The sequence below is a fragment of the Bombina bombina genome, chromosome 1 (assembly GCF_027579735.1).
Source record: "Bombina bombina isolate aBomBom1 chromosome 1, aBomBom1.pri, whole genome shotgun sequence".
In the NCBI taxonomy this organism is placed as follows: Eukaryota; Metazoa; Chordata; class Amphibia; order Anura; family Bombinatoridae; genus Bombina; species Bombina bombina.
Window position 1 is genome coordinate 1,253,717,355 of NC_069499.1, and position 23,619 is coordinate 1,253,740,973.

The window sequence follows — 23,619 nt, forward strand, 5'->3', positions numbered from 1 at the left end:
AAAAAGAGTGATAGCAAAAATGCTAAAAATTATCTTGTACATATTTTGGCCAAGTTTTTCTATGAAATTCCCAGTAGCAAAGGGGTTAAAGGGCCCATATAGTAAAAAGAATGACATGCTCTAATCTGTTACAGCAAGTAATTGTAAGACTAGACTACACACATCAGATATATTGCTTAGGACATCTTTGTGAGGGTTAAACACAGTACTGTAGGGTTGATAGTCTTAAAATTAGATGTTTTAACGTATTAGTGCATGTAATATTTTGACTATAATGTCCCTTTAAGGGAGATGGTTCCTTAAACCTAGTTGATTATCTACTAAATTAATCATCATTATTACTTCAAAGTAAACCATCAGATATTCTTGATAAAGATGTGTTACCTGCAGTTAATTTTATTTATATAAATTACACCTCCCCACCTCCTGTTTCCCATCCGCCTACCCATCTAGATTGTAAGTTCCCATGGGAATAGGGCCCTCAATTTCCCCTGTATTTGTCTGTAAAATGTTGTCTTTTATTGCATTGTTTCTCCTTTGTGCTTTTATCCTTGTACCCATGGGTAGTGCTGCGGAATCTGTTGGCACTTTATAAATAAAGAAGAATAATAATAATATTACATGCAAAAAAAGGGTCTACTTCTGCACATCACTAGAGTCAATCAAATAACTACAAATTATTACAAAGGATGTACATACAAATCATTTTACTACATGTGGCATATGCTGTCACTGTCTAAAGAAAAATAATTTATCACAAAAAAGAAAGGAGAAATTCAATTGTTTACTAGGTAATTCAATTAAAAATGTAAACCATAAAGATCAAAATAAATAAACACAATTTAAATGAAGAAAGAAAAAATAATACTGACAGTGTTTTTGATTTATTCAATACTGCTTTCCTTGTATATCATTACCTTCATAGATGCCCACCACATTATTTATCCACATCTTGTCTTCCCATACTAAATAACCCAAAGGCATTCAGAAATGACACAAATGATGCAAATGAATTAAAATTTATTCCCGATTCAGATTTTCTGCTTCTTCAGCAATTTATCACATGATAAATATTTGTATGGTATTTACAGACAACAAAAATAAATTACAGTTATATTACTTTTTTAACAAAAAATAAATAATAATATAAAATTAAATATAGTTATTTGAAAAAGGGGTTTTTCAACTTCATCAGTTGGGGGTTTGCAAACAAGCCAAGGTCGAGGTAAAATAAAATTGATTTAGCCTAACTGACTTGTTTTTGTTGAAGCAGAGAGATTCTGAAATACTGGCGTGATCGAAGCGCTGGAAATCAATGTTCTACAACTAATTTTAAAACATTTTCTTTTTAACTATGCAACTACTTGACCAGTGACCCATAAAGTGTAAATACCAGTGTAACATGAAAAGCCTATATTAAAGGATATAAATGAAATGATAAAAAGCATGAACAATATTCAGCAAAAGTTGTTTTAGAGGTAAGCAAATTTACAGGAAAATATTATTCATTAGGAATTTATATTGCTGTAGCTCATTGGAATGCAATGAACCCATAACCCTAATAAATAAATGCATTTCTACAACACAAGATGTAGATGTGCTTTTTAGTAACTGAATTGCAAATATATTTTAAGGACACTATAGAAAAATAGGCTTTTCATGGTTCCTGTAAAAAATAAATTCCCACATAGCATAGCCTGATAGAATGACGTAATCCCAACAGTATATGTCATAATGGGGTTGTTCAGTTAGAACTTTTAATCATTGAGAGGTTTATATTATATTTTTTAAATATCTTATTTGCAGTTTTATTATATTATGTCAAAATGGACATTTGATTTTATTTGAAATTTAAAAGTTGGAATTCATATATCCTTACTATGCAATTCATGTATCGATACTCTAGTCAACTACTCTAGCAGGAAATAGAAATAGAAATAAATAAAACATTCCTAAATCTAATTAATCTTCAATATAGAAAATAGCAATTCATCTACCATTTTTAATTCTAGAAATATTTTCTTAATAGATTATATATAAATATTTAGAATGTTGAGAAGAAATAAAAAAGGAAGACCGATGTAGAAAAATTACTTTACCATCTCTGCAATAGAAAGTGGATGCAAATGAAAAAAAAATCCCTCTATCTAAAAATTGCTTGCAAGATTAATAGACTATCCTGGTGATTCTCTAAGGGGGAAAGTGAGGGCCAGGATTAGTTGAGGATTGGTTTGCTCTAGAACATGCCAACTAGAGGAAGATAGGTCCAGATAATATGTGTATTATAACACATTATTTTTAATACACTGACAACTAAAAACTATGCCTGGATCCTATGCAAGTCACTATTATGAAGCCACTCTATAAAATATTTATTGTCAGCAAATTTCTCCCAGCAGTTCCATTTTAGTGATGTAATCAGAAATATACTGCAGACTTGCGCCGATTTATCAAGCTCTGTATTCACAAGAACTGCTGGTGCAATGATAAATGCAGACAGCGTATGCTGTCGGCATTTATCAATGTGCAGCAGACATGATACGCTACATCGTATCATGTCCGCTTGCACTATGTTAAATATACCCCTTTATCTCTTAACCACAATTAACATTAAGAATGTCTAAGTCGCCACTGCAGTACCCCAGTCCCTTAACAAACTGCTTCTACATAACCCCTCCACTGTAAAGAGCCCAAACAAGATCCATTATATTACAAACATGTTTCTTAAGGGTGCCACAACCAGTAAACTCCCATTACAAATAATCCTCATCAAATCTAGCATCTAAAATATCCAACCCTATCACAATTCCCTTTCTATATAATTAACTCTTCAATCACAAGTAGCCCTTCAATACACACTGTCCTTCTGAAACCTAACCGCACAAAAAAAGCTATTAATGAAAAAAAAATACTTAACTCTTAAATTTACATTATCTGCATGAAGGTGTACTAAGGCTGTGGATTTGATCGATTTGCATGATCGATTATGTAGGGCTATATTTTGGATTGGTTGCTTTGTAAGAGGATCTGTTGGTTTTTGTGAAACTATAGCAGTGGAGAGATGGTCACAGTTAGGATACATTGTGCTGGGACAGGGATATGATTATGGTTAATTGTGGCTTGTAAATCTGGGACAGTGGCTTTAAGTGTTAATTGTAGTTTGGAGGCTGGAAATTATTTTAGAAGTTGGTTTAAGTGTGGTGGGGAGAATGTATTTTCACTTATTGTTTTTATTCACTTATTGTTATTGCAGTGGGTGGATTAACTCATTGTAATCTGGACATGACTTTTTAATAGTCTGCGTTATTTTTTTGTCTACAAAGAAATTATTCGACAATAGCCAAAAGCAGATGTACAAAATATAGGTCTGCAGGAGCAATGGCGGCTACCTCACATAATGGAGTCAGTCATAGGATGCTGTTGCTGTCATGTTTCAACAACTCCTATACGGCTAGATTTAGAGTTTTGTCGGTAACGACCCGCGTATCTAACGCTGGCTTTTTTCTGGCCACACCTTTAAAATAACTCTGGTATTGAGAGTCCACAGAATGGCTGCGTTAGGCTCCAAAAAAGGAGCGTAGAGCATATTTAACGCAACTTCAACTCTCGATACCAGAGTTGCTTACGGACGCGGCCAGCCTCAAAAACGTGCTCGTGCACGATTCCCCCATAGGAAACAATGGGGCTGTTTGAGCTGAAAAAAAACCTAACACCTGCAAAAAAGCCGCGTTCAGCTCCTAACGCAGCCCCATTGTTTCCTATGGGGAAACACTTCCTACGTCTGCACCTAACACTCTAACATGTACTCCGAGTCTAAACACCCCTAACCTTACACTTATTAACCCCTATTCTGCCGCCCCCGCTATCGCTGACCCCTGTATATTATTTTTAACCCCTAATCTGCCGCTCCGTAAACCGCTGCTACTTACATTATCCCTATGTACCCCTAATCTGCTGCCCCTAACACCGCCGACCCCTATATTATATATATTAACCCCTAATCTGCCCCCCTCAATGTCGCCTCCACCTGCCTACACTTATTAACCCCTAATCTGCCGAGCGGACGGATCCGCTATTATTATAAAGTTATTAACCCCTAATCCGCCTCACTAACCCTATAATAAATAGTATTAACCCCTAATCTGCCCTCCCTAACATCGCCGACACCTAACTTCAATTATTAACCCCTAATCTGCCGACTGGAGCTCACCGCTATTCTAATAAATGTATTAACCCCTAAAGCTAAGTCTAACCCTAACACTAACACCCCCCTAAATTAAATATAATTTTAATCTAACGAAATTAATTAACTCTTATTAAATAAATTATTCCTATTTAAAGCTAAATACTTACCTGTAAAATAAAGCCTAATATAGCTACAATATAAATTATAATGATATTATAGCTATTTTAGGATTAATATTTATTTTACAGGTAACTTTGTATTTATTTTAACCAGGTACAATAGCTATTAAATAGTTAAGAACTATTTAATAGCTAAAATAGTTAAAATAATTACAAATTTACCTGTAAAATAAATCCTAACCTAAGTTACAATTAAACCTAACACTACACTATCAATAAATAAATGAAATACAATTCCTACAAATAAATACAATGAAATAAACTAACTAAAGTACAAAAAATAAAAAAGAACTAAGTTACATAAAATAAAAAAATATTTACAAACATTAGAAATATATTACAACAATTTTAAACTAATTACACCTACTCTAAGCCCCCTAATAAAATAACAAAGCCCCCCAAAATAAAAAAATGCCCTACCCTATTCAAAATTACTAAAGTTCAAAGCTCTTTTACCTTACCAGCCCTGAACAGGGCCCTTTGCGGGGCATGCCCCAAGAAGTTCAGCTCTTTTGCCTGTAAAAAAAACCATACAATACCCCCCCCCAACATTACAACCCACCACCCACATACCCCTAATCTAAGCGAAACCCCCCTTAAATAAACCTAACACTAAGCCCCTGAAGATCTCCCTACCTTGAGTCGTCTTCACCCAGCCGAGCCAAATTCTTCATCCAAGCGGAGCAAGAAGAGGTCCTCCATCCGGTAGAAGTCTTCATCCAAGCGGGGCAGAAGAGGTCTTCCATCCGATTGAAGTCTTCATCCAAGCGGAATCTTCTATTGTCATCCATCCGGAGCGGCAGCATCCTGAAGACCTCCGACGCGGAACATCCATCCTGGCCGACGACTGAACGACGAATGACGGTTCCTTTAAATGACGTCATCCAAGATGGCGTCCATCGAATTTCGATTGGCTGTTAGGATTCTATCAGCCAATCGGAATTAAGGTAGGAATATTCTGATTGGCTGATGGAGTCAGCCAATCAGAATCAAGTTCAATCCGATTGGCTGATCCAATCAGCCAATCAGATTGAGCTCGCATTCTATTGGCTGATTGGAACAGCCAATAGAATGCGAGCTCAATCTGATTGGCTGATTGGATCAGCCAATCGGATTGAACTTGATTCTGATTGGCTGATTCCATCAGCCAATCAGAATATTCCTACCTTAATTCCGATTGGCTGATAGAATCCTATCAGCCAATCGGAATTTGAGGGACGCCATCTTGGATGACGTCATTTAAAGGAACCGTCATTCGTCGTTCAGTCGTCGGCCAGGATGGATGTTCCGCGTGGAGGTCTTCAGGATGCTGCCGCTCCGCTCCGGATGGATGACGATAGAAGATTTCGCTTGGATGAAGACTTCAATCCGATGGAAGACCTCTTCTGCCCCGCTTGGATGAAGACTTCTACCGGATGGAGGACCTCTTCTTGCTCCGCTTGGATGAAGAATTTGGCTCGGCTGGGTGAAGACGACTCAAGGTAGGGAGATCTTCAGGGGCTTAGTGTTAGGTTTATTTAAGGGGGGTTTGGGTTAGATTAGGGGTATGTGGGTGGTGGGTTGTAATGTTGGGGGGGGTATTGTATGTTTTTTTTTTTACAGGCAAAAGAGCTGAACTTCTTGGGGCATGCCCCGCAAAGGGCCCTGTTCAGGGCTGGTAAGGTAAAAGAGCTTTGAACTTTAGTAATTTAGAATAGGGTAGGGCATTTTTTTATTTTGGGGGGCTTTGTTATTTTATTAGGGGGCTTAGAGTAGGTTTAATTAGTTTAAAATTGTTGTAATATATTTCTAATGTTTGTAAATATTTTTTTATTTTTTGTACTTTAGTTAGTTTATTTCATTGTATTTATTTGTAGGAATTGTATTTAATTTATTTATTGATAGTGTAGTGTTAGGTTTAATTGTAGATAATTATAGGTATTTTATTTTATTTATTTATTGATAGTGTAGTGTTAGGTTTAATTGTAACTTAGGTTAGGATTTATTTTACAGGTAAATTTGTAATTATTTTAACTATTTTAGCTATTAAATAGTTCTTAACTATTTAATAGCTATTGTACCTGGTTAAAATAAATACAAAGTTACCTGTAAAATAAATATTAATTCTAAAATAGCTATAATATCATTATAATTTATATTGTAGCTATATTAGGCTTTATTTTACAGGTAAGTATTTAGCTTTAAATAGGAATAATTTATTTAATAAGAGTTAATTAATTTCGTTAGATTAAAATTATATTTAATTTTGGGAGGTGTTAGTGTTAGGGTTAGACTTAGCTTTAGGGGTTAATACATTTATTAGAATAGCGGTGAGCTCCAGTCGGCAGATTAGGGGTTAATAATTGAAGTTAGGTGTCGGCGATGTTAGGGAGGGCAGATTAGGGGTTAATACTATTTATTATAGGGTTAGTGAGGCGGATTAGGAGTTAATAACTTTATTATAGTAGTGGTGCGGTCCGCTCGGCAGATTAGGGGTTAATAAGTGTAGGCAGGTGGAGGCGACGTTGAGGGGGGCAGATTAGGGGTTAATAAATATAATATAGGGGTCGGCAGTGTTAGGGGCAGCAGATTAGGGGTACATAGCTATAATGTTTGTGGCGGCTCTTTGCGGTCGGCAGATTAGGGGTTAATTATTGTAGGTAGCTGGTGGGGACGTTGTGGGGGGCAGGTTAGGGGTTAATAAATATAATACAGGGGTCGGCGGTGTTAGGGGCAGCAGATTAGGGGTACATAAGTATAACGTAGGTGGCGGTCGACAGATTAGGGGTTAAAAAAATTTAATAGAGTGTCGGCGATGTGGGGGGGCCTCGGTTTAGGGGTACATAGGTAGTTTATGGGTGTTAGTGCACTTTAGAGCACAGTAGTTAAGAGCTTTATAAACCGGCGTTAGCCCAGAAAGCTCTTAACTACTGACTTTTTTCTGCGGCTGGAGTTTTGTCGTTAGATTTCTAACGCTCACTTCAGACACGACTCTAAATACCGGAGTTAGAAAGATCCCATTGAAAAGATAGGATACGCAAATGACGTAAGGGGATCTGCGGTATGGAAAAGTCGCGGCTGAAAAGTGAGCGTTAGACCCTTTTTTGAATGACTCCAAATACCGGCGGTAGCCTAAAACTCCAAATCTAGGCCATAGATTGTAAGAGGAGTCACTATCTCTTTGAGTTGCATCAGTGCTTGAGTTTCTGAACTTTTGAGTAGCTTGAATGTGGTATCTGACCCACCTTAATGGATACTGTCAGGGCATTATGCAGCACGGTTTTTGCTATTAATACTGGCTTGCATAAGCGCTAAGAGTATCTGCACACAAAATTTGTAAGCAATTACGATAAACTAGGACAATAGGATAATTTATGTGGTGATCTATTTTAACCCCTTGTAGATGCACAATTTAGTTCTAAATCGTACACCTGGCATTTGGCTTTGTAAGTTCTGTTTATCATTTCATCTTTTTTTTATTAGTATAATATAAAAGTGTATTTCTAATTATTTTTAGACACTAATACAAATAATTGTGTGTATATTGTTATTATGATCAGTCAATCTGTCATTCATTAGATCGAGGTGATACCTTATTACTTTGTGATAACCTTTAATTGTATGTGTATGTTTGAGTTAGGCACAATTGGTCTCTGTTTAGTACAATATGGCTTGATTAATACCGTATTTATATATTCGTTAACCAAAGAATTGTGTTAGGAGTTCTACATACATTATGTATGTGTGAATGAGATATATCACAATGATTGATTGTGAGATTTTTGTTTCCCTGTATTTATATATATATTTTTTTAGTATTTAGATTTTCTACTCTTGTAGTTTCCTCGTTTTAATCTAAAAGGGAATAAGTAAGGATATCCTCCTGCAATATTGTTAATCTGGGAATAATACTCACTTTAATAAATTTAAAAAATCATTATTTTCTGTTACATATAATAGAGTGGTAACTATCTTTTCAATGTGCTTTTTTTTAACACAAAATTATTTAATTTCTGTTTCCAGCTCCACCAAAAAGTATAACATTTGCAATAGAAAATGTTTATTTTCCAGTGTAAAAATAATTATAAGTATCTTCTGAGACGAGGCTGTCAGTATCATTGAAGGTATCACTTTCTCCAGATTGATTTGAATCTTTTAATCTCATAAGTCTGCTGTGAAGTCTCTCTTGATCTCTCTTTAGTTCTGAGTAACATCTTGAGAAAGTATGAAATATAGATGTTGCAGGAAAAGCCATAATTAAAATACCACTAAGAATGCTGCTCAAAGCCACCACCTGGCCTGGAATACTTCTGGGTACCATGTCTCCATAGCCTACAGTGGTCATAGATATGATAGCCCACCAATAAGAGGCAGGGACACTAGTAAAATCCTGGCATCTGCCCATTTCATTTTCAGCCAGGTGTACAAGTGGAGCAAACAAAGTAACAGCAACACACAAGAAAAGTAAAAGGAGTCCAAATTCCCTAGTGCACCTTCGAACTGTAAGACCCAAAGTCTGGAGGCCAAGGGAGTGCCTTGCAAGCCGCATAACATATAATATTCGCAAGGCACGTAAGACACGGAGCACCAACCCAACTTTCTCCAGGTATGAATTACTACTGGGTTTATCAACAGTTTTTTGCTCGTCTTCCACTACGAGTGAAACATAATAGGGCAAGATAGCCAACACATCAATAATATTCAATGGCCCTTTGAAGAATTGGCATTTGCTCTCTGATTGTAAAAAACGAAGAAAAAACTCCAGTGAGAACCAGGCCACACAAATAGTCTCAATGATGAAGATGTTGTAACATTTTTGGGAACATTCACCCTGTAAATCAAAACAGAGATATGTTGTAAAAGGTACATCTGTTTAACATGAGAAACAAAAAGCATTCATATTAAGCAATACAGTAGCTTTTTAATATTGGTCTGGAACATTATTAAACGAAAAACATATTCATAATATGCAAAAAATTACCTCTATGCATATTTGTTTATATTTCTTCTTAATGATTTCAGTGTCATTGACATGTACTCACATTTTTCTTAACCTCCACAGATACAAATATTGCCATGGAAACAAATCCATCTATAAGCTTTGTATTGAGAGGCTTTAACAAATATTGATTGGGTTATTGTATTTCATGACAATGCAACATTGACTTTACAAATATCAAAATGTAATACAACCAAGATCTGGTATAGGGGATATGTTTTGCCTAGATAATATGTAGATGAATGCTGGACGTGGTAAGATTTGTGTTATTTTTCTTTACTGAAGATGTTTACATTTAATATGAGTAAAATTGGTCTAAAATGGCCTTTGCCATCTGGATTTGTGTGCCCCACATCCACAATTTAGTTTGCCACAATATATTTTTTTTTATTTCATTTTGCTTTTATTTGCTATTATCATTTTACTTTTGTTTAATTTTTCTATGCTAATACACCTTGTAATTTTTATAGCTGTTATTTATATACTGTGTATATCATATTCATGCTATATTCACACTTAATAAATATATATATATATATATATTGTGGGTAATGTAAGATATTGGGTAATCCTAGGATTACCCAGGTAAAATGGACATTACCCAAGCTGCTGTGGGTAAAGCCCAATGTATGATCATAAATCCCCTCAGGGTGCTGAGTCACCGCATCAAATATATATAGTATGCACTGTAATTCCCCTATCTTCACCATCTTTTTTGCTTCTGCCTGGGGGCTTAATGAGAGGCAAAGTCCCCTTGTAAACCTCATTCCCCAAAGGTTTACTTGGGATGGATGCAAGAGGATCGACGGGGCCAGAGGATTGATGTGCCGTAATTGCCCCATCTACATTATTTCATCATACCATTGGAATGGTTATATTTTTCTGTATGATTATGATCCCAAGCACACTGCTAATGCAGTGAAATCATATTTAGAGAGGAAAACAGATGATAAACACTGACAGTCATGGACTGGCCTCCACTGAGTCCAGACCTGAATATTATAGAGGCCGTATTTGATCCCTGGACAGAGAAATAAATTAAATTAAAGATAACCTAAACCTCAAGAAAAACTCTGGGAAGTGCTGAAAGAAGCCTGGTATAATATACCTGAAGAATACTTCAGAAAACTGCAGGGCAGTCTCCCCAAAGAGTTCAAGATGTGCTTAGTGCCAAGGGAGGTCACACTAAATACTGACGTTTGCCTGAAAAAGCCATTTTGTTCTGAAAATAGTTTTTTATATATATGTTGTGTACATATTTCCTGTAGTTTCTGTTTGAATCTTAATAAAGAGACCGAAAAATAAATAGGGATGGTAATTAAAACACACAGTATATATATTAATATATAGTAATATATGGGAACATTTTGCTTTTTACCCTGCAGTAAGAGACATAACTTTGTGATGTGCTTCTCAAAATGATGGCATTATTATATTCTAACATCTGCTATCCAAGCCATAATTGTGATATATCTCTATTTCTAACTGGGCACACATGCAAAAACCTATATGTTACAGGTTATTTCGCCAAAAAAAAAGTTGTATATACAAAGATGCAGGCAGCTAGCACAAGAGCAAACAAAGCAAACCTCACTAGTGGCTTACTATAAATATACAAAAACATAAAAAGCCTAAAAAATATAGATTAAAATATAATACAGCAGTTGACACAATCAAATAAATTGTGTGCACATGAATAATACCCTGGTCTAGCATTAATTTGTTTAACAAAATAGAAACTCATCTAATAAAACCAAATATAATGTACTTCGTTGGAAATCCTAGTACTTTTCAAAACAGTCAAAGGAACAGTTTAGTCAAAACTAAACTTTCATGATTCAGATAGGGCATGGCATTTTAAACAACTTTGCAATGTACTTTTATCATAAAATTAGCTTTGCTAATTTCTAAGACCTTAAAGGCTGCCTCTTATCTCAGTGCATTTTGACAGTTTTTCAAAGCTAGACACTGCTAGTTTGTGTGTGCTATATAGATAACATTGTGCTTACTCCCATGGAGTTACCTAGGAGTCAGCACTGATTGGCTAAAATGCAAGTCTGTCAAAAGAACTGAGATAAGAGGGCAGTCTGCAGAGTAGGGATGGGCGAATGTGTAAATTTTCAAATTTCGAATGTTAGAACGAATGTTATTACCGAAATTCAAATTATAAATCCGAATGTTGATAAGAAAGAATATTCTTAAAAATTCTATAATAGAATGCTATTTACAGTTTTTGAATTTTAATGTTTATAATTATATCGAATGTCCACCAATACTATTCAGAAGTTCAATAGTTCATGTGGTAGGGAGGGAATTTAGTAAATTGATGCATAATAGATACAAATATATCATTTCGAATGTTTCTATATAGAATATTGCATAATTTGAATATTACATTTAAAGAAAGCATTAGAAATACTATTACAAACATATAAATTTGAATTTTTCAAATTCAAATATTGCATAATTCGAATATTACATTTAAAGAAAGCATTAGAAATACTATTATAAATATAAATTTGAATTTTTCAAAAATAATATTTTCGAATGTAATCATAAAATTCGAAACCGAACATTCGAAAATCAAATGTTAGAATGATATGTATTCATTCGAAATTCGATTCGAACGAACAAACGTGTTAAAATTCGTTTCATTTTTCGAATGATGCGAAAAAAATCGCCCATCCCTACTGCAGAGGCTTTGATACAAGCTAATCACAGAGATAAAAAGTATATTAATATAGCCGTGCTGGTTATGTACAATTTAGGAAAATGGGTAATAAAGGTATTATCTTTTTTTTTCAAAGAATACAAATTCTGGAGTAGACTGTCCCTTTAAACAGTATTTATCAAAGAAATGTTATAGGTGATTTGAATATTAATGGAAAAAATGTATTTAATATAAAAACAAAAGTTTAGATATTAATAGAACAACATTGACTTTTACAGTTATGTAAGAAATGTGAGAAACTGGAGGATTGTATTTGAATCATGCAATGCAACATTTAAAGTCTGTAGCAACACATCAACACAATATAATATAGGCAATTCATAAAGAACATTTGTCTTCATTTTACAGTAAAGTTATTTCCCAAAGCATTACTTATGGTAACATAGTAGTTGCAAGGAAATAGGGTGGTGCCAATAGATTTATGTTAGAATGATGGTATTGATACAAATATTACTTGGGGTAACTTGTTAAATGACAGGGAAGACTGCAGTAATTGCTATAGCCCAATTTACCTTCAATTCTAAAAAAAATATTATTATTATTTTTTTAATCATTGGATAATTAAAGAAATCATGGACACTGAGCTTTGGCAAGATGATTTGGCTTATTATTTCAGCTCATTTCTGCTATTGTTTAGATAGATAGATAGATAGATAGATAGATAGATAGATAGATAGATAGATAGATAGACTGTACACACACACACACATATATATATATATATAGGTGTGGAAAAATATCACTATGGTTTACTAGTCAGGGGTTAAAAGCTACTGGCCAAGAAAATGTTACTAGTCCACTCAATGCTAAAGATATGAAAAAGTCAAATTGCTCATACCTGAAAAGCGATCACACCTGATCAGAGACGCTATTAGAACACACTGTGACATCATTTTTATGCAGGAGACACACTTCTGCAAGGGTAAAGAACCGACTTGGCCAAATCCAAAATTCCCAACTTCATATTTCGCTTCTGGGCTGACAAAGAAAAATGGGGTGGGAATTATGATTAAACACTCTTCCCCCTTTTCCCTCATTCATGTAGAGCGGGACCCAGGTGGAAGGTTTTTGATTGTCGTAGGCCTGCTATCTAATAGATTGGTTACCTTAGTAAATGCTTACCTTCCAAACCAGGGACAAAACAAATTCATGTCTAATCTCACCAATAAAATCCTAGACCTCCGTAAAGGGGCGTTGATATTGGGAGGAGATTTCAACCTTCCTCTGGACCCCGTGTTAGACACATCCAGAATGACAGCTTCCATTCCCCAAAAAAATATTAGACAGTGTAACTCCAGACTGGAGGAACTTGCGGTTCATGATACATGGCGTACACTATATCCTACTAGACGCGACTTCACCTTTTTCTCACACCCACACAACGTTTACACAAGACTTGATTACTTCTTCACGGATCAGTCTACACTAGCGGGGGTCACAAGCTCTCAAATACTCCCTATGATGTGGTCCGATCACTCACCTGTCTTATGTAAAATGAACTGGCCTTCTATACCAGACAGACCTTTTATCTGGAGATTTGACGACTTTCTGTTGAATAATCAGCTGATTAAATCACAAATAGAGACAAAATTACTGGAATACTTTCAACTTAATGATACGGGGGAAGTGTCGGACCAAATAGTATGGGAAACACATAAAAGCATATTATGGGGTGAGTTAATAAAACAAAAAGCACTACACTCCAAACAGCTTAAAGTCAGGTACTCCACTCTTCTCTCTAAAATTCGGGACTTAGAGATTAAACATAAAAAGATGCCTACAGACATAACAACTAAAAGCGCTTTACAACAAGCTAGGAAGGAGATTCAGGACATCCACTCTGTTGATCACCAGAAAAGGGCATTACAATTACAACAGAAATAGTTTGAATTTGGAGATAAACCCGGTAGACTTCTAGCGCGAGCGCTGAAAAGGAAATAATTAAAATCTCATATACACTCTATTTTAAATCATCATAATCAAAGTTGCGCAGACAGTCCGTCTATTGCGGCGGTACTCAGATCCTACTATCAGAAGCTATACAATCTAAAAAACAGGGAAGTTCCACCTCAGGAGACAGAGGGGGTTGCCTCACAGTCCCACATTGACAAATATTTGGATTCTCTTACACTCCCAAAACTATTAGATGAAGATAGAGAGGGGCTGGATGCCCCCATTTCTGTGGAGGAGGTAGCCAAGACTATAGACAATTTACAATCTGGCAGGAGCCCTGGCCCAGACGGCTTTAGTGCCAAATACTACAAATTATTCAAGGATCACCGCACTTAGCATCTCTATTCAACACCATTGGACACACACAACATTTCTCACCTTCCATGTTATTGGCGCATGTTGCCACCATTCCGAAACCTGGGAAACCATCTGACCGCCCAGGGAACTTTAGGCCAATATCCCTTCTTAATGTGGATCTAAAGATCTATGCAAAGATATTCGCAACAAGTTTGAATAATTATTTACATCATCTGGTTTCACCTGATCAGGTAGGGTTTGTCCCTGGTCGTTAGGCCAGGGATAACACTATAAAAGCCAATCTTTTAGTGAACTATGCCCGCTACAACAGTATTCCCTCTATACTCGTCTCGACAGACGCTGAGAAAGTGTTTGACAGGGTAAGCTGGGATTTTCTCAAAGCTGTCCTGTAATAAATGAATTTCGGCCAACCCTTTATACAAAAAGTTTTTGCTCTCTATTCGAAACCCACTGCGCAAGTTAAAATTAATAATATATTATCTGACCCTTTTAATATTTCAAATGGAACAAAACAGGGGTGCCCATTATCACCCCTGTTATTTGCCCTTTCGATCGAAGTTCTGGCACAAAAAATACGTGTCATTACGGGAATAAGAATAGAAGATCAAGATCATAAAGTTTCGCTATACGCGGACGATGTCCTGCTATCTGTTTCCAACCCCCTGACCTCTCTCCCAGAAATCCTTAAGGAATTTGATGAATATGGTAAGGTGTCCAATTTCCATTTGAATCATACAAAATCTGAAATTTTAAATATAAACCTGCCCCAAGCAGAATTATGCCAAATACCGAATATATGTAAACTAACGATTCCCAATTATTAAAGTCAATTATTGGTGATCTGTCAGCATGGAAAAACAAGAGGATCTCTTGGTTAGGTAGGATAGGTGTAGTAAAAATGAATATCCTCCCCCGAATCCTATATTATTTACAAACTCTTCCGATTCCATTCCCGACCCATTTTTTACAAAAACTACAGGGACAACTAGAAGAATACATTTGGGGAGGTAGGAGACCCCGCATTTCTAGACATGCCCTGTACTTAGCAAAGGAAAATGGCGGCCTGGGTAATCCAAACCTCCTTTTATATAAGAAGGCTATCAATCTCAAAACCTAGGTGGAATGGTGTACTAACTCAAAGGATAAGACGTGGGTCCAAATAGGACGTATTATCCTGGGAGTGCGAAACAGATAACATAACGAGGCAACTTACACAGTTGGAGATGCTCTGTCTACTACCGTCCACACCAAAACATTTAATCTCTATTATGTATAAACTGTTGTCATCTCATAAAAAGAATGGCATGCCTTCATTTGTTAAACAATGGAACAGCGAGTTGGGCGAGGACCTAGTGGAGGCAGATTGGCAAAACATAATTTACAACCATAGCAAAGCATTTGTCTCCGCCGGGGTTCTCGAATCTAACTATAAATATCTGTCCCGCTGGTATCTCACACCTGACAAGATCAGAAAATTTTATAAGAAATCAGACGGCAAATGCTGGCGAGGGTGCAGAGAACCTGGCACATTTCTCCATATTTGGTGGACCTGTGATCTAATCCAACCTTTTTGGAGATCAGTGCTAGATATGATAGACTCTAAGCTAAATCTTACAATAAGTAGAAGCCTGAATCTCTTGCTGTTTCATGGCCTGCCCAAATTTGCAGAGAAGCCCAAAAAATACCTCTTATACATAATGCTTAACAGCGCCAAAGCCCTTATCCCCAAGAACTGGAAATCTGCTCAAATTCCACAGTATTCAGACTGGGAAGACCGGGTTGATAGATATCTGTCATTGGAGAGATACCGATACATGAGAGACGATAAAATTGAGGTTCATGAATACATGAAGGAACTCTGGAAACCCCTGATCAGATAATATTACACTCTATGGATTTGTAAGTCTGAGATGTGGCTTTCACCCTCCTCCCCCCCCCCTTTTTTCCCTCCCCCCACCCTCCCTTGCCCTTCCCTCACCCTTTCACAGTTCTTCCTTTGCCTGACAACCTCCCATCTCCCTTTTCTTTCTTTGGGGATCTTTCCCTCCAAATTCTGATTACTTTTTTATTCCTTACTTTCCTGGCATGCATCAATGGTTTTGTTGCATGTCAAAGTTACGGTCTACAGGTGCACAATATAGCACCTGAGCAGAGTTGATCATTCCTACTAAATTGTTTTAGTTTGTATTTTGGCGTTTTTGGAGCATGTTGTACTTTTTCCTTTTTAGTCTAAGATGATAAAAAGCAGCAGAGGTGCAAGCTGTTTTACTATGATATCAAAGACTCTAAGCTCCTGAAACTTATGCTTATATAATATGATCTTGTAACAGGTTTATTACTTGTAAAATGACACAATATGTAACACTGTATGCTGGATCTCATGTGACATTCATTTATGTTTCAGTGTCATTCTTCTTTGAATATTAAATAAAGCTTTTTGAAAACTTAAAAAAAAAAAAAAAGTCAAATTGCTAAGTCATATGCTGCAATTTCTAAGTCGTCCGGGACAAGTGGACAACTGGAAAATCAAGCCCTGTGTATGTATATATACAGTGTATATATATATATATATATATATATATATATATATATATATATATATAGTGACATTTCGGGACCAAACCTGTCCCTTCCTCTGACAGTCAAACAATGCGAAAATCAAACTTAAATAGGCCATTCAGACCCTCCCCTGTATTGCTACCAATCACAGGTAAGCGTGTGCAAAAGTGAAGACCACACCAAAATAAGGTGTGGACAAGTGATAGTGTATTATGTGTTTTTATAAAGGTGTAAAACATATATAAAGCTAAAAAATCATCTTTAGTGTAATCCTCATATATCCAAGTGAACTTTGATCATGATAATTAAATTACAAAAACTTATTAGTGTAAACTAACATAATGCATGTTAAGGATTCACCCCTCCTTCAGAGTGCTCAAAATGGACTCTACCACTATTCAGTGGATCCTCCCCTATTCATTGATAGGTTTTAATCCACAGTCACAATACTATTATATAATATGACTACCAAGATCATCAAAACATTAAACCAAGCTATTTCCTATTGCTGTAACTTCACAGCACCTTATAGATGGGGTGTTAATAATCATTAACACTAAAAGATTTATATAAACCATGCGATGAAATCGCAACTCAATGCTGCTATCACCATAACAAATATTGACACACCCCTCCTGTTCTCATAGGTCAAGCATACACACCCCTTCTCTACTTCCTTATGTGTTGGAAAATAGATTAACGAAAGCTAGCAGATCCTTACTAGATTTAGTGGCCAAAAACATTAGGAGCGCTTCTGTCATTAGGTGTTACTTAACCGCATATAATTATAGCAGCATACACTGTGCGATCAGATCGCAGCTAAGGGTTATCGTCATCATATCATCTGTGAACACACCCCTCCTGCTCTCATAGGTCAGAAGTACATACCATCTCACCATTTCCATACGATTTAGAAAATAAACGTATTTTCACTAAATTAGTAACTGATACATTGGAAGCACATCTCCCATAGGGTGTTTCACAACCACATTATATATTTATAATAGTATAAGCCATGCGCTAAACTCACAGCTGAGGGGAACTGTCATCCTGATATCTTTTAGTGTTAATGATTATTAACACCCCATCTATAAGGTGCTGTGAAGTTACAGCAATAGGAAATAGCTTGGTTTAATGTTTTGATGATCTTGGTAGTCATATTATATAATAGTATTGTGACTGTGGATTAAAACATTTCAATGAATAGGGGAGGATCCACTGAATAGTGGTAGAGTCCATTTTGAGCACTCTGAAGGAGGGGTGAATCCTTAACATGCATTATGTTAGTTTACACTAATAAGTTTTTGTAATTTAATTATCATGATCAAAGCTCACTTGGATATATGAGGATTACACTAATGATGATTTTTTAGCTTTATATATGTTTTACACCTTTATAAATACACATAATACACTATCACTTGTCCACACCTTATTTTGGTGTGGTCTTCACTTTTGCACACGCTTACCTGTTATTGGTAGCAATACAGGGGAGGGTCTGAATGGCCTATTTAAGTTTGATTTTTGCATTGTTTGACTGTCAGAGGAAGGGACAGGTTTGGTCCCGAAACGTCACTATCATAATAAATTTTGCCTTTATTATCTGAAGTCCAGAGAGTGCTTTGAATCAATTACCTACTACATACTCCTGAGAGCACCCTGGCAGTTGTGGAGAGTTGGGGAGAGTGCAGATACTGAACTTTGCTATATTATATATATATATATATATATATATATATATATATATATATATATATATATATATATATATATATATATATATATATAACAACTGCACACACATAAATAGATAGATAAATATACATATGCACACATACATATACATACACCCACGCACATTTTTATGTGTTTAAGAACCTCTTTTTAAACCTTACTTTGTTTCAGGCTCCCAGACATGGACACAAGGAAATGAAATCTTAAAAAGAATAAGCAAATAGCTTCTGGTGACAGTTGTGGTGCTTTGAGTGATTACTTTTGTTATATCATACATAAAATGCAATAAATTAAATGTTCATGAGAGAACAAAAATATGCGAGGAAGAAGGATGTCATTTGGTTTTATTACAAAACCAATTTGATCTTGCTGTTTCAGGTTTTAGAATTCAATGTGATTATTAGATAAGTATATGAGTGTCTGTATGCAGTCGATATAAAAAATATATAATGAATTTGCTAATGGACGTAACTAACAAATTATTGATATCCGCTGACATTTGATGCAACATTCAATAAACTAAGCAGTCTATATCATTTAAATGGACATAATGGTGAAATCTGCAAATGCATAGCAGTACATTTCAAAGTGCACAAAAACCCTTATTTCACAGTATATTTTTAATTTATTATTATTTTTTGATGTTTCTTTTAGAAAGTTTGTAATCACTTTTTTGTGCACATTACCCATCAAAGTGGGTCAGTAAGTAGTAAGCATGCACATTCTCCAATGGCTCGCTCCCACAGTTAAGTGCATGAGAAATATCATCACAAAGGCTGTGATAAATTTGACAAACTTTTTGTTTGTATTGAAAAAAAAAATAGGAATACTCCAAATATGGTTGTAATAGAATTCAAATTTGCCTGTTGTGCATTTTAAATTCCACTTTTATGTCCCTTAATGGAGTGCAGATCTTACACAAATAGCCATAGATGCACAGCAACAATCAGCATTTGTTCAGCAAATAAAGCTGTAAGGAGATTGAACTCAAACAAATTGCATATGTTTGCTTAAGTAATTAGGTTAATTTTTAAACATATAATATATTTAATATATTTATAGTATGTTAAAAAAAGTTTTTTTTTATTTACACACTGTGTCACATGTCAATGTTCTTTGAAGATAAAATATGAACAAGCTTAAATAACTTCTCAGTATGATGTTTTTGTGATTTTTACTCACAAGCCAGACATAGAAAAATGAAAAAGAATTCAATACAGTTATCAATCAAACCTAAGTGACATATTCCACTTTAATCTTGATCAAGCATGCATGGGAAATAGAATCGTGGAATGAGAAATTATAAAAGTGAAATATAAACGTAGCCTTTGCGGTACAGATTAAGGAAAATGTCTCCTGTCGTGTAGCAGAAGACCAGAAAAATAATGATAATGCTGAAAAATCAGAGGTTATTTTTGGAACTGCTGAATAAGAAATACGGGGATGGAAGATACTTTATCATGAGGTTGTCACAAAGACAAATGGAATACCTTCATTAAAAATATATATTTACTCGTTTGCTGCTGAAACAGTTGTAGATCTAGTAAGGAAAATGTCTATGAGCACAAAATTATAATGACAAAATATAACAGGAGCTCAAGATTGCTTATCTCTTCTTTGTTAAATTACTTTTAATCAATTAAGGTAGTATACAAATTGTATCTTAATTGTGTTTGTAAAGCTTCCTAATACAGTATATATATATATATATATATATATATATATATATATATATATATATATACACAGTATATATACCTTGCCAAATTATTAGACCCATTAGTCAAAAATTTAAATTTTTATATTAATTTAATATTTAATCTTAATAGTGTTTATTGATGTTTTAGTTTTGTAACCATTTCTTTCTTATTCCATGTTATATTGGAAACATTTGCAATTCATATTTATTTGTAATTTTAGATGTAATTTTACTAAAATATTAGGTAAATTAACAAATATATATGTTTTTACAGATTGGTAAACAAGGTGACTTGTTTAGAAAATCTATCAAATGGTCGGCCTAAAGCAAAAAACATGTCACAGTACAAGATTGCTGACATTGTAGGTGTATCACGTAGTTCTGTAAGGAATATTAAAAAAAAAAAATGTATCCTGGGGATGTTTTAAATGCAAAACAGAAGAGAGCTTGTGCTCGATATCGTGTTACTACACCAAGAGCTGACAGAAGAATTCAAGATATCTGCACTCAATATAGGAGTCTTCTACGCTCTCTGAGAAAGTGCTTTGTTTAAAATGCTGGTGCACGGTGCATACTTAAATATACCTTTGAACTAGCTATAACTTTTATTAGAGGCCTTTTTGCTAATACATGTAAATTACAAAAATACTTATATTCAAAACTGAAATGAATCCATGTGGATTCCAATTTTGTCTGGAATGTCCCTTTAATATGAAAATGACTATTTCTGACTAATAGGTGTAATAATTTGGCAATGAACTCTCTATGTACAACTCTGTATATTAAAATATTGACCATAGCTTATTCAAAAACATCACAACAAAAATGCATATAAAGTAATATATACAGATAAAACACTGCAATATGTCTGGCTTTAATGGAATGTATTACAACTTTAATGAGCAACAGAGATTGTTTTGCAGGTTTTAAGACATTACCATGAATAACCATGCATTGCTTCTTTAGAACTTAAAGGAACATAATAGTGCATTAGTAAAATTATGTAATGCGCTAAAGTATTTTATTATTGCTCTGTTGTGTGCCTCTTACTTTAGGCTCGATTACAAAGGGCAAACTAACTGTTATTAATCCTAAATTTTCCAAAGAATATATATATGTATATGTATATATATATTATTATTATTATTATTTTTTTTTATCTGTAATCATTTTTACAAATTATCAATATTTTTAATATTTTATATTTAATATTTCAAGAATGTGCTTTAAGATTAGTAATTCTCCACGTAGCGCTAACCTGACACCGCATTAGACCTTAAGCGCAAAACTCGAATCGACTTATGCATATTTTACATTCCTAAGTTCTTCACATAAATATATATATATATTTTATTATTAAATATATATTTCTATGAATATCTGATAATGTTAATGTGTATATATATGTATTTACAATAAAAATTACATGATCCTGTTCCTGTATGTGAAGAACAATATTTATAACTCCTGTCAGGTTAGTGCACAAGCTATAAGTCAAATGGCCTAATATATTCAGGTAACAAGATATATTGATATAACAAATGGCTACTCACAAACGGAGAGCACCAGAATGGTGCTAGTAGAGCAGGCTGGTACTTCTCAGTTGTCTAGCTAACTGATATAAGGGCAAACTGCTTCAGGAAAAAATCCAAAATGGCCACCGGTATGGGATTCCAATATAGGTGGAAATAAGGGAACCACAATAGCCCAGAAAATTGTGGCGAGGGATTTTTACTCCATATTTAAGCACGGTTTGATTCACTTTTTGATTGTCTGAGGAAGGGGTGAATGCCCCGCAACATCACAACAAAACAAAGGTTGCTGTGTTATAAATCCAGAGAGTGCAATCATTGAATTCTTATATATATATATATATATATATATATATATATATATATATATATATATATATATATATATATTCTGCAATTTAGCACTCCAGACAACAAAGCCCTAATGCCGGGGTGCTGCAAATATATTATCCACAGAGCAAACAAAGTACACTCAGCAAGCTTCAATAATCAGTTTATCTTAATAGTGTAACTATTAAAGGATAAACTGATTATTGAAGCCCAGTGAGTGCACTTTCGCCTAGATTTAGAGTTATGCGTTAGCCGTCAAAACCAGCGTTAGGGGTTCCTAACGCTGGTTTTTGTCCTACCGCTGGTATTTAGAGTCTTGTAGGTAAGGGTCTAACGCTCACTTTCCAGCCGCGACTTTTCCATACCGCAGATCCCCTTACATCTATTGCGTATCCTATATTTTCAATGGGATCTTTCTAACGCCGGTATTTAGAGTCTTGGCTGAAGTGAGCATTAGAAATCTAACGACAAGACTCCAGCTGCAGAAAAAAGCCAGGAGTTAGGAGCTTTCTGGGCTAATGCCGGTTCATAAAGATCTTAACTACTGTGCTACAAAGTACACTAACACCCATAAACTACCTATGTACCCCTAAACCGAGGCCCCCCACATCGCCCCACATTTTTTTAACCCCTAATCTGCCGACCGCACACTGCCGCAACCTACATTATCCCTATGTACCCCTAATCTGCTGCCCCTAACATCGCCGACCCCTACATAATATTTATTACCCCCTAATCTGCCCCCCAACGTCGCCGCTACCTACCTACAATTATTAACCCCTAATCTGCCGATCAGACCTCACCGCTACTATAATAAATGTACTAACCCCTAATCCGCCTCACTCCCGCCTCAAAAACCCTATAATAAATAGTATTAACCCCTAATCTGCCCTCCCTAACATTGCCGACACCTAACTTCAAGTATTAACCCCTAATCTGCCGACCGGACTCGCCGCTACTTTAATAAATGTATTAACCCCTAAAGCTAAGTATAACCCTACCCCTAACACCCCCCTAAATTAAATATAATTTAAATCTAACAAAATAAAATAAATCTTATTAAATAAATTAATCCTATTTAAATCTAAATACTTACCTGTAAAATAAACCCTAATATAGCTACAATATAAATAATAATTATATTGTAGCTATTTTAGGATTAATATTTATTTTACAGGCAACTTTGTATTTATTTTAACCAGGTACAATAGCTATTAAATAGTTAATAACTATTTAATAGTTACCTAGTTAAAATAATTACAAAATTACCTGTAAAATAAATCCTAAACTAAGTTACAATTAAACCTAACACTACACTATCAATACATTAATTAAATAAGCTATCTACAATTATCTACAATTGTCTACAATTAAAACAACTAAACTAAATTACAAAAAAACCCACTAAATTACAAAAAAT

The 23,619-nt window shown here is 34.9% G+C and overlaps 1 protein-coding gene across 1 annotated transcript in view; it reads right to left on the reverse strand.

The window, feature by feature from the left end:
• Nucleotides 1-8,404: 8,404 nt before the first annotated feature.
• KCNG4 (potassium voltage-gated channel modifier subfamily G member 4) overlaps nucleotides 8,405-23,619 on the reverse strand; it is a 172,063-nt gene continuing 156,848 nt past the window's right edge. Inside the window, exon 2 of the mRNA XM_053694889.1 lies at nucleotides 8,405-9,175. Within this exon, the coding sequence (XP_053550864.1) occupies nucleotides 8,405-9,175 (771 nt within the window). The remainder of the gene's footprint in view (nucleotides 9,176-23,619) is intronic.